A 12,500-nucleotide genomic window follows, 5' to 3' on the forward strand; every position below is an offset into this window, starting at 1 on the left:
CCTTTCCCTAGCGGTTATCGTTACTTACTCACCTGCATCGACCGTTTCACCCGTTGTCCTGAAGCTGCCCCCTTGGCTGACATTAGTACAGACTCCATCGCTCGCGCTTTCATCAACACCTGGATCTCCAGATTCGGTGTTCCTCTCAGCCTCACCTCCGACCGTGGCGGCCAGTTTGAGTCCAATGTGTAGAACAAATTGATGTTCATTCTGGGCATACAGCGCATCAGAACTGCAAGTTACCATCCATAAGCTAATGGTACCGTGGAATGATTTCATCCTCAACTGAAATCCTCCTTAGCAGCCTCAGCCCAACATGACGACTTGTCGCAAGCCCTTCCTCTTGCCCTTCAGGGCTTACGTACTTCCTTCAAAGAAGGCCTGCAACATTCTTCTGCCGAACTCGTCTACGTAACTACCCTCAAGTTACCTGGTCAATTTTTGCCCCCTGCCCCTAACTCTACTTCATGTCATCTTCAGGATTACACTACAAAACTGACAGACACATGCGTTCTCTTCAACCGGTCTAGCCTCGTACGCCATCCTTCAAGATTTTTGTTAGTCAAGATCTCGACACCTGCACACACGTGTTCATCAGAACTGACGCCGCGAAGAAGCCACTACAACCTTACCAAGGCCCCTTCAAGATACTACGCAGAAGTAGGAAAACGATAACCATCGAGAAAAACGGTAAGTCGGAATTCGTCAACATCGATCGTGTCAATCCGACCTATCTGCTCCGTGAAGACAAGACCATACCTCACACCAAGGTAGCAGATACTTCACTTGCCACCAAGGCTCACGTCCAGAAAGTTTCGTTCCTCCTACCTCGTTATTAAAGGGGGGAATAATGTAGTCAGGTCATGCCTTAATAATCGCTTTCTAGAATACTCGAACCATAGTCGTTTTCTTTATTAATATCTTCACCTTGTTAGACCTCTGATTATAGAAATATGGCCATATAACCATTATTAATACTGTGTTATGTCTCAGATATATGTGTATAAATATTAGCACTATTATTCTATAAAGTGTAAATCGCATCCTGTAAGCCTATTTATATGGGGTGCTATAAAATGTATTGTATATGTCCTTCTTGCAAAAAACTATGTTCCACCGTCAAGTCAGCGTGCTCGTTTGGATATACCTTACATTTTTTATAAGTCCAAAAGACTATTAACTAACCGAACAAATGGGTCTGCCCCACATCTATCATAACTCTTACTTCCTTCCATTTCATTCTTTCCTTCCACTAAACCCCCAAATCCCCCCTCCCTCCCTCTCCCCCATCTTATCTATCCCTTTTTTTTTTTTTTTTAATTAACAGTTCCGAGAGAACTGAAGTTTAAATCATCCCTTTATATCGCTGAAGTAATTCTTCACCACTGTGTAGTAACCAAACACTACAAGTGCATAAACTCTCCCATGACTCCTGGAACTGTTGGGTTAATATGTACACCCAAGTCCTGATCTTTCCTTGGTGAGTTCGGTGGTGGGTGGGGGCATGGGAGAGCGAATCCCAGGTATATGTTCATGGCAACCATAACACTGTAGACACATATGGAGGTGATGGGTTTGCAACCTGTCCCCGCCAAAATCTCCAAACCCGTTGCGCGGGGTGAGGGGTGTTGCAAACGAGGCACAAGCACACTGAGTCTGACCCGGGGTGAACCTCCGGCGGGCTCTCCATGTGGGCGCCTGGAATATTCTTTCTCTCTTCCAGGACGACCGCGTACCCTTTCTATCGGCGGAGCTCAGGAAGCTTAGATTGTACGTAATGGGTCTCTCTGAGGCAAGAAGACCAGGCAGCGGCGAGATCAGTAGTGAGGTTTACACCTACTTCTGGTCGGGCCGAACAGATGCCCCCCCCCCTTGTGGGAGTAGCTGCAGATATATCTAGCCGACTACAGCACACCATTGTATAGGTTACTCCGGTTGATGAGCATGTGATGCTGTTGAGGGTGAAACACATGTTGTTGCAAGATGATTGAAGGAAATATTCAATAATTTAAATGTCCAGCGCACGACCTAACTCTATACTCTACAGCAGCCCTGCGTCCCTCACAGGCTTTCATTGCGGCCCTTTCTCATAAAAATAAATAAGCTATAATGCGACCCTCAGAGAGAGGGTAGCCTTTCATTTGCTAATTAATGGTCAGGAAAATGTCTGTGTTTGATCATTCTTATGATAATGATCCCAGTTAACCAATATTAAGTAATCATTTATGTTTGTACATTATAATAATAAGGTATGGTAGCCTTTCATTTGCTCATTTATAGTAAGGAAAATACATTTGTTTCGGACAATTCTTATTTTTGTGATCCCAATTTAAATAACATCAGTAACAAACTACTTATCTATCTTTATCAGTACTGTATAATCTCACATAATATGTCTTCGATGGTAGTAAATAACATGAAATAGTAAGGTTATGTGGCCCTCCATACCAACAGAGTAGTGACAAGTGACCCTTTGGGAAAAAAGGTTGCACACCCCAGCTCTACAGTGTTTACATCAGGAAAGCGTTCCTGAATCGTGGTGCAATGCTATAGTGATTTTGTTTAATAAAAAAGGAGACCAGAATGACCTTAGTAACTATCGACCAATTAGCTTACTACCAAATGTATATAAAGTATTCTCCAAGATCCTTACAAATAGATTAAGTCAAGTTTTAGATGGAAACCAACCGAGAGAACAAGACGGCTTTAGGAGCGGATACTCGACTCTAGACCATTTGCAGGCGATTAACCAACTAATTCATTCATTATAATGCAGCACAAATCGCAATTTATGCGTGATTTGGAATTATACGAAAAGCCACTAGGACATAAAGCAGGCGGAAGACCAATTGTTTCCGTCTATTAAGCACCCTCAGTTCTTCGCTCGTTCATTATCACGCGTAGTTCGGGGGTGGGGGGGGTGTTATCCTTCATATGAGAACAGTGGAGAGGGCAGAGATTGTCCCTATTGGAGTTCTGGTGGAAGAGGCCGCAATTTTTTATATGATTCTGAATATCAAATAGTACAAAAAATGTAAGTTTGAATACAGCATATACTGCAATACAAGAAAAAGAAACGCAATGACTAATGTGCAATAGATCCAAGTATCAGGCTTTGATACAAAATGAATTACCTTAGATGGAATGACACGACTCGTCTTAGTAATTTCTACAGATGACCTTATCAACAACCTTAAGTGTCTCAATACTTACAGAAAACTTCCTGGGCCTTTTTGGTCCTTGAAAGCACACTGGGCAGTCGTCCAACCAGCAGTAGGCCACAAAACGAACACTGCTGTACCGGAAGGAATGAAATAATTATGTTCACTGAGTATAGGACAATTGCTCACCGGACAGTTGTTCATCGGACAAGTGAGAAATAGGACATATGCTCGCCAATACTTTCCCCCAAAATTGATAAATGCATAACTTTACGCATCACTTTAATAATGTGATTTTCTGACTTAATATGTTAATCGCATTATTGATGTGATGTGTAAAGTTCTGTATCTGTTAATTTTGGAGAAAAAAATATTGCCCTATTTCTCACTTGTCCGCCGAGAAACTTAGTGAGGCATACAGATTTTCAATCAATGAACATAATATAAATGTTAAAAGGAACCGTGAAATTTTGTCCAAAATAATAGACTACATTTTCTTTTGTGGAAACCTTGAAACTCCCTTACGTGGACACGATGAAAAACACGATTCAGTGAACCCAGGGATATTACAAAGGATTACAATGGCAGAGCGTGCCGACAGGAGACCTCATGGTCCATATCTAGGTCGGATGCGAAAAAAATCATAATAATATTAAATTAATAAAAAAAGAACTATAATAATTAGAGAATTAGTAAATTTGGCATCTAAATCAGATCCAGATTTGAAGAATCACTTAGAAAATAGGACAGTCCTCAAAGGTGTTTCTAAGACCATTCAGAATGAGATACAGGTACTTGACTGCCTGTTACAAATACAGCATGAGGAGATAAGGACGGAAATTAGAAAAAGACTCCTTTGTAGTTGTCATGGCTGATGGCGCAACAAATGTTTCGGAACACATTCGGTACGTATTGAATGGAGAAATATTTGAGCATTTTGGGGGATTCTTTACTCCAGATAATCAAACTGCAGATGGCATATCAAAACGTATTTTAGAACAATTGGACATAATCCTTCAAGGAAATGGACAAAAACTGATCGCTCAGACATTTGATGGTGCAAATGTCATGAAAGGCAAAAAAGCAGGAGTTGAAGTAAAAATAAAAGCCGTTTATAATAATCCACATTTCATTCACTGTTTTGCACATCAACTTAATTTAATAATGAGAAATGCAGCAACTATCACATGAAACGCAAGAATATTTTCCTCTAATATTCTGGCTATTCCAACATTATTCTTAAGATCAAGAAGCATATGTATGTCGGCATTCCACGTCCATCCTTTACAAGGTGAAACTTCAACATGCGGACCATAAACAGATTTCATGAAATTTTGCAATCTTTTTAAAAAACTGCCTTACTGAGATTGCCAACATCAAATACAGATCAAACCATTGCAGAAGCAACAGGATTTTTAAAATACCTGAATGATGATAATTTAAGTTTTGGTTATTTTTTTTCATCAGATTATGCCTCATGTTGAGATAAATTATAACCAAATACAGTCTTGAGAAATTAGTGTGTATAAAAAGCTAATGCATATATAACAAATTTCAAAACTGCTATTTTAGAATTAAGAAACTCAAAGTACTGTAAGAATCCTTCAAAGACAGCTATGACAGAAGCTAAGGAAGTGTGTGACTGTGTATGTGTTGGTATAATAAGCAAATATTCTTCCACTAAACACTTACTAGCTGCTAAATTGTTCAACAAGAAATGCTTCACTAGTTTTAAGGATGAATTTCCTACAGAAGAGATAGTACTGACCACTGAAGCATATCCCATGGTTGACTAAGAAAAGCTTGAAACTGAACTAAAAGTATTCTGTTGTAGGTCTGATGGTCATGAATATTGCAAATTAATTGAGCTGCTGAAATCTATCTTGGAGAATAATCTAGACGATGTTCTTAGTGAAATTACGAGACTAATAAGAATCCTCTGTAAAATGCCCATGACAACATCAGAGGCAGAACGCTGCTTTTCAACAGTGAAAAGAATTATAACTTCTCTAAGAAGCAATATGAATTCGAAAAGATACACTTGCAGTGCTTTCAGTGGAAAAAAAAATCCTCAGTTGTCATCCAAAGATCAAGTAGAAAAATTGTTGATCTTTTCGCGCAAATTAAAACAGAAAAAATGGATTTAATTTTTAAATAAATGGATCAAACGTAAACTAACAAGTTAGGCTATATCAATTAAAAAATTATTTTGTTCTTTTACGATTTTATCAAGTTTCTGAATATTTTTATACCTGTTTGTTTCCATTTATACAATATTAAAACAAAGGCTAATTTTTTTCTGGAGCAGTATCCCCACTAATTTTTGCTACAAGCCGTCATTGCACACACACACACACACACACACACACACACACACACACACACACACACACACACACACACACACACACACACACACACATATATATATATATATATATATATATATATGCATATATACATATATATTTATATATATATATATATATATATATATGCAAGCAATCACATCACCGTGATACAAAAATGCAAAAAAAAACACAGGAGAAGGGAAACTTACAAGTTTCCCTTCTTTGGTTATTTTCCATATATATATATATATATATATATATATATATATATATATATATATATATGTACTATATATACACATATATATAAGTATATACATATACTGTAAATATATACATATATATATAATGTATATATGCATATATATATATATATATATATATATATATATATATATATATTGACGAGTTAAACATCATATGAGGACGGAGCCTTTATTTGTATGACGTTTCGCTTATTACCGCTTTTTCAAGTATTCTGGATTCCAAGGAAAGACCACCTCGCTTGCGCGGGATCGGGTTTTGTGGGAGGGGAAGAATGTCTGTAGGAAAATGAAAAGATAGTAGTGTATAAAAGAGGGCTATTGCCACCGGGCAAATTGCGAGCGATTAGGGGCTTATTTGTTGTCGTGGCTTTAGGAGAACTGGGCTAGGAACTTGGACGGTGGCGCCAATGCCGGGAGGAAGAGCATATTATATCACCAACGAAAGTTTGGAAAATGGTAGGAGGCGTAGTAGGAGAGAAAGGGGGAAAAACGGACAAATCTTTAGTGGGAGGTAAACTGAAATGAGAAGATGTAGTATAAGAGAAAGTGAGAAAGGAAACGAATTTTAGTCGAAGAAAAAGGAAGTGTATATGTTTGTGCGTGGGATGCGGCTATGTTCGTGAGAGGTGTATGTGTGTAATTTACGGATAGTGAGTAGCTTTCATTTCCCGCGTGTAGAGGGCGTTTCTGATTAGCCCCAGGTAAGGCATGAGAATTCCTGTTTTACCCCAGGTCGGGTTTGAGTAGCGATATTATTATTATTATTATTATCATTATTATTACCATTACTATTATTATTATTACATTATTGCGGTTATCACCAGTCAAGCTGGTGAAGGGGTGTGTTACTTGTAGGTGCGGTTATACACGTTTTATCGTGTACACCGCACGTGGGACGGGCGCAGCTGACAGATAGTCTGTACGGTGTGGTCTAGGTGTAATATGTTGTATCAGATGTTTGTGTTTGGCGTGCAGTTTTTCTAGGTGTCTTGAGTGAAGTTTGTGTTTGTGTTGGTTGAGTGGACGGATGTTGGAAATTTGGTGTAGAGACTCAGTGGTTCTGAAGTCGCTCCATCGCGAGCCCGTGATGAACTGGACAGCGGAATTCTGAACCTTCTGATGCTCGTAGTTATTAGTGGCACATGTCAGCTGGCTTAGTCCCGGGGACTGGCACAGAATCGGTCTGACGAGGGCTAGGTACAATCGACGTTTGGTTCTCAGTGTTGCAGTTTTGAAGCGTCTGAGCTTACCCAGCACAGCCCTAGCCTTCGCTCCCTGCTTGCGGAAGTGTGGGGTCCAGGTAAGGCCATTATCAAGTGTGCTACCCAGCACACGGGTATGGTCCTTCGCTGGGATGTTTGTGTTGTTTATTTTAAGAGGAGTGTTTGTGATTGTTCTGTTGGTTCGTTTGCAGCGGAAGTGTACAGCATTGCATTTCGACGCGTTGGTCTTAATGCGCCACTGTTGCTCCCACGCGTGTGCCCCGTCTAGGATGTTTTGCATTACGTGTAACGCTCCCTGCAGCGTTTTGTGTCTGCTTATGTGGTTAGTGTCGTCCGCATACGAAAGAGTTAGAGCCTGGTTGCGAGGATAAGCCGGCTCTGGCAGGTCATTCGTATATAGATTGTACAGAGTGGGGGCAAGGACTGACCCTTGCGGTACTCCAGCCTTCGGCACAAAAGGTTGGGACAGACAGCCCCGCCACTTTATTCTAATTGACCTGTCGTCCAGGTAGTTGCAGAGCAACCTTGTGAACGGCAGGGCAAAGTCGAAGTTGTGGTACAATTTGTACTTAAGGCCTTCATGCCAGACAGTATCGAATGCCTTCTCCACATCCTTACAAACCAAAATGGCCTTACCAGGGCGACCGTCTGGCGGTGGAGTGATTATGGATATTACGTCTTCTGCACCGCGCCCCGGCCGAAAACCAAACTGGCAGTCCCTCAGCACATTCTCCGTCTCTAGGTACACGGTCAGGCGGCGGCTTAAGACGTGCTCGAACACCTTTTCAAGTATAAGTTAAGATACATATGCTTGAGACTAAATAAGGGGAAAGAAGGGAACGGGGAGAGAAAAGAAGGGGGAAGGAAGAGGAGGAGGAGGAGGAGGAGGAGGAGGAGAAGGGGGTGGGATTGAACACTGGGAAAGGTTGAGAATCCTGGCCCAAACGTCAATGGGCGAAATGTTCACAAAGGGTGCTGGCCCCCGGACGTTTGGGCCAGTATTCTCAACCTTTCCCAGTGTTCAATCCCCCCCTTCTCCTCCTCCTCTTCCTTCCCCCTTCTTTTCTCTCTCCGTTCCCTCCTTTCCCCTTATTTAATCTCAAGCATATGTAACTCAACTTGTACTTGAAAAAGCTGTAATAAGCGAAACGTCGTACAAATAAAGGCTCCGTCCTCATATGGTGTTTAACTCGTCAATCTTGTCGGCAACTGCCACTTTCATAAAATATATATGTATATATATATATATATATATATATATATATATATATATATGCAAGCAATCACATCACAGTGATACAAAATTGCAAAATAACCACAGGAGAAGGGAAACTTGTAGACAGTATGTGCTTTCGTATATTACATCTTCAGACTAAATGACAGAGATACACAACTCTATATCTCTGTCATTTAGTCTGAAGACGTAATATACGAAAGTCCTTACTGTCTACAAGTTTCCCTTTTCCTGTGGTTATTTTGCACACACACACACACACACACACACATATATATATATATATATATATATATATATATATATATATATATATTCCTGTTAAATGCTAAAGCATAAGTGGCGTCAATGATTTTAAGAGACCATTTCTTTAACTCTCTGTATTTCCTGTCTGTAAGCAGTGCCAAAATCTAATTTATGGTAAATCATTAGGGTTTTCTCCACGTTGTCAGCAGTGGTCCTGACTCGGGTGTGAAACACTTCCATATTCTTCCTAATGATATCTTCTATGGTGTTACAAGAGAAGCCATTATTCGTTAACACCAGTCTAACACGTTCAAGTTCTGGAAGTTGTCCCGGTTACTCGTTCCGTCTTGGTGGAGTAGACAGATTCCCATCTTACAAGTGACCTCTCTCTGCCGCCGTTTTTACTCGGCCTTATATACCCATGTTTGTCTTGATGTATTATATTACCCTGAAGATGACCATTTGTAGTGGTTGAAACAGCTGTCGGTAAAATGAATCAACATTCTGAAGCCTTTCACTATTTCCTCCAGAGTTTGAATTTTGAAGAAAAAATGAAATACAGAGAGTTAGAGAAATGTTCTCTTAAAATCATTGACGCCACTTGTGTTTTTAGCATTCAACAGGAATTGTTTACGAGAAAGACTTTGCCCAAAACATGTATATATGTATATATATATATATATATATATATATGTATATATACATATATATATACATATATATATATACATATATATATATATATGTATATATATATATATATATATACAATTTAGACAAAATGTAGAGGCACGTTTGTAATTGATAATCACGAAAAAAAAACCAGTCGGAATAAAAGGAAACTTAGAAGAAAGTATAACTTCTACATGTCGGCTAATAGCTATAGCCCTCTTCAGGAAAGTACAGGTTACAAGAATTTGCAGAGACATAAGTACAATTGAGATGTGAGTAGAAGGAGGAACACGCAGAACTAAAAACAGGACAATCCGTCGCGCAGGGAGGAGTCAGAGGTGAGGGGATGTGTAGGTGGAGGTGTGAGGTCAGAAGGGAAACGGGGTCAAGATTGGTGAGGGAGCGGGGTCAGGAGGGTGAAAATTCTTAACCGTAAGATTATGTCTTACGATTAAGGCTGATTCAACAATTTTTCTTCTAAAGCTACAGTTGGACTTAAACAAAATGTTGGCCTTGTCCCAGTCAAGACTGTGATTTTTGGTACTGACATATTGGGACACAGTGGAATTTTCCTGGGCATATCTAATGGATCCTTTGTGCTCCGTTAACCTGGTATTAAGATCCCTTCCGGTCTGACCAAGGTACACTAAATCACAATCTTTACAAGACTATACATTCTTGGGGCCTCATTTCCCTTTAACCTTTAATGAACATTTACAATTTGTTTGTGTACAGTGTTAGGGTAATGGTAGGCAACTGTGAGACGCTTGTTTGGGAACTTATTAAAAAAAAAAAGGACTGATGGAGTTACGATTTTTTTTTTTTTTTTTTTTTTTTTTTTTAAAATCTTTGAAAGAGGGTTGTGTGGTGAGAACTGAATTTTTTATGGTGGCTGGCTCTAGCCTTGCTGAGGGTTTGATCCAGGGACCAGGATGGGTATGCCAACTTCAAAAGTTGCTTTTTGATTAGGTCAGTCTCCCGGTCTAAGAATCTAGGACTACAAATCCTAAAAGCTCTCAAGAATAGGCCGGAGGCGACACTCTTCTTGACTTTGTCGGGATGGTTGCTGAAAAAGTGGAGATAACGACCTGAATGGGTGGGTTTCCTATAAACTGTAAAAGACCATTCTCCATCAATCCTTCTAATTAGAATGTCTGGGAAAGGTCTGTTGACCTTCTTCCCATTCTGTTTTGAATTTGATGTTAGGGGATAATTGCTTCAACTTGTCCAGTAATACCTCGAACGCACCCCACCTATCATCTCACGCTGAGAAAATGTCATCTACATAATGGAACCAAATCATCTCAGGCGGTTTGATGGCGGGTACCAGAGTACATTCAAAGTACTCCATGTACAAGTTAGCAAAAACAGGAGATAAATTAGAACCCATACTGCAACCGAATTTCTGTCTGAAGAATTGGTCCTGGAAAGAAAAGACATTGGAGGAAACACAAAGGCGAACTAGATCAATGATTTTGTTGACTGGAAGGGGGAAATTGTCCTGAAACGGTTGCAGTCTGGTTTCTAAAAATGTAAGAACATCCTCAACATTAATGTTAGTAAAGAGAGAGGTTATGTCAAGACTGAGTAACTTGGCATCCTGTATATTGACATTCTTAATTTTGGAAATGAAATCTAAGGAGTTTTTAATGTGAGAGTTGGAAAATTGGCCAACAAAAGGTGACAAAAGGTCTGAGAGCCATTTAGAAAGTTTACTCGTACAGGAGCCTCGATTGGAAATGATGAGCCTCAAAGGAATATCTGGTTTATGAACCTTCGGAAGACCATAAAATTGGGGGATCTTGGAATTTGTGACCTTCAGATTATTAATGCAATTATCCACTGAAATTTTGCGAATTGTTTGTTGAACTCAGCGGCTTAATGGGGTTTTTGTTGGGCTTTTTGTAGGTGTCTGAGTCATTTAACAAATCATAGGCTTTCTTAACATAATCAGAAAGTTCTAAAATGACAACTTGGCCTCCTTTGTCTGCTTTGGTAACGATGATGTTGTCTAATTCCTTCAAAGCTGACAGTGCAACCCGATGTCTTTTTGGTAAGCCACAATCTCTGTTAAAACACTCAGAAATACCATTAAGCCAAAAACCTTTGAGGCAAGCAAGATCTTTATCATAATTATTATTAGCTAAGAATTTGTCAAAACCTAGGCCCAAAACTTCTAACTATGTCCTTGTAAGATCGACAGAGGAGATATTAATAACGTTTGCTGTGAGGGCAAATTTAGACCAAACACTGTTGTTACATAACCGGTGAAGTTTCCGGTTGAGGTTGGCTTGGTGTAAATCACTGACGCAACAGGCTTTCCGAAGGGCTTGGTCGCAAAGAAAGGCGATGGTTGAATCGTTGGGGCAAAACAGACGATTCAACCTTCACTGTTATCCCACTGTCCAAGTCGTTTATGTACAGTCACTCAAAAAAGTATCGGTTGGTGGTTTTAGGTGTTCGTGGGAGACGAGTGAAACAACAGAATCGATGTTCCTGTACAGTTGGTAGTCGTGAAAGAATTACGCCCTACCTTCCCCACCCCCCGTTAAAATACGTGGTGTAGAATGTGCATTTAATGCGCGAAGATGTGACAAGATTGAAAATGATTATATTTGTACCTACAAGAATTATTAATATTTTATTTTTACTGAAATCACACACACACACACACACACACACACACACACACACACACACACACACACACACACACACACACACACACACACACAACCTCGTGACGCAGTGGTTAGAGTTCTCGCCTGCCACTACGGTTCGAATCCTTCCCAGGGCTGAAATGATATCAGTATCGCTGCGCTGCGGGTTATTACTTCAATTCTCATGGGCGGGGAGTTGTGTGTGTGTGTGTGCGTGTAAGGTGACAGTATTACCCATAGATCCGTCATACGAGCTCTGAGCTCTCATCCGGGAGGTTAATAACTGTCGATCACGAGTCCAACACGTGATCCAAGACCATAGTGAATCACACACACACATACACACACACACACACACACACACACACACACACACACACACACACACACACACACACACACACACACACACACACACAGACACAGGCACACACACACACACACACAGCGTCACTCGGTGGTACAGTTGGTAGAGCGCTGGAATGGGAAGCAGAAGTGCTCCTGTACCCAGTTCGAATCCTGCCCAGGGCCGAAATTATTTCGGTATCACTGTGCCTCGGGTCGTACTCTAACTCTCGTGGGCGGGGAGTTGGGGGTGTGTGTGTGTGCAAGGTCATAGCATTACCCATAGATTGGACCTACGAGCTCTGAGCTCTCTTCCAGGAGGGAAATAGCTGTCAATCACGA

The 12,500-nt window shown here is 40.3% G+C and overlaps 1 protein-coding gene across 2 annotated transcripts in view; it reads right to left on the reverse strand.

Moving 5' to 3' along the window:
- The window catches only part of LOC143035328 (uncharacterized), a 70,931-nt gene that overhangs the window by 45,051 nt on the left and 13,380 nt on the right, over positions 1-12,500 (reverse strand). Inside the window, exon 3 of one of the 2 annotated variants that reach the window (XM_076202272.1) lies at positions 3,214-3,292. In XM_076202272.1, the coding sequence (XP_076058387.1) occupies positions 3,214-3,292 (79 nt within the window). Of the gene's footprint in view, positions 1-3,213; positions 3,296-12,500 lie in introns of both variants that reach the window. The other variant, XM_076202271.1, reaches the window with a different exon arrangement.

The sequence above is a fragment of the Oratosquilla oratoria genome, chromosome 18 (assembly GCF_046742065.1).
Source record: "Oratosquilla oratoria isolate Oo_2021 chromosome 18, ASM4674206v1, whole genome shotgun sequence".
In the NCBI taxonomy this organism is placed as follows: domain Eukaryota; kingdom Metazoa; phylum Arthropoda; class Malacostraca; order Stomatopoda; family Squillidae; genus Oratosquilla; species Oratosquilla oratoria.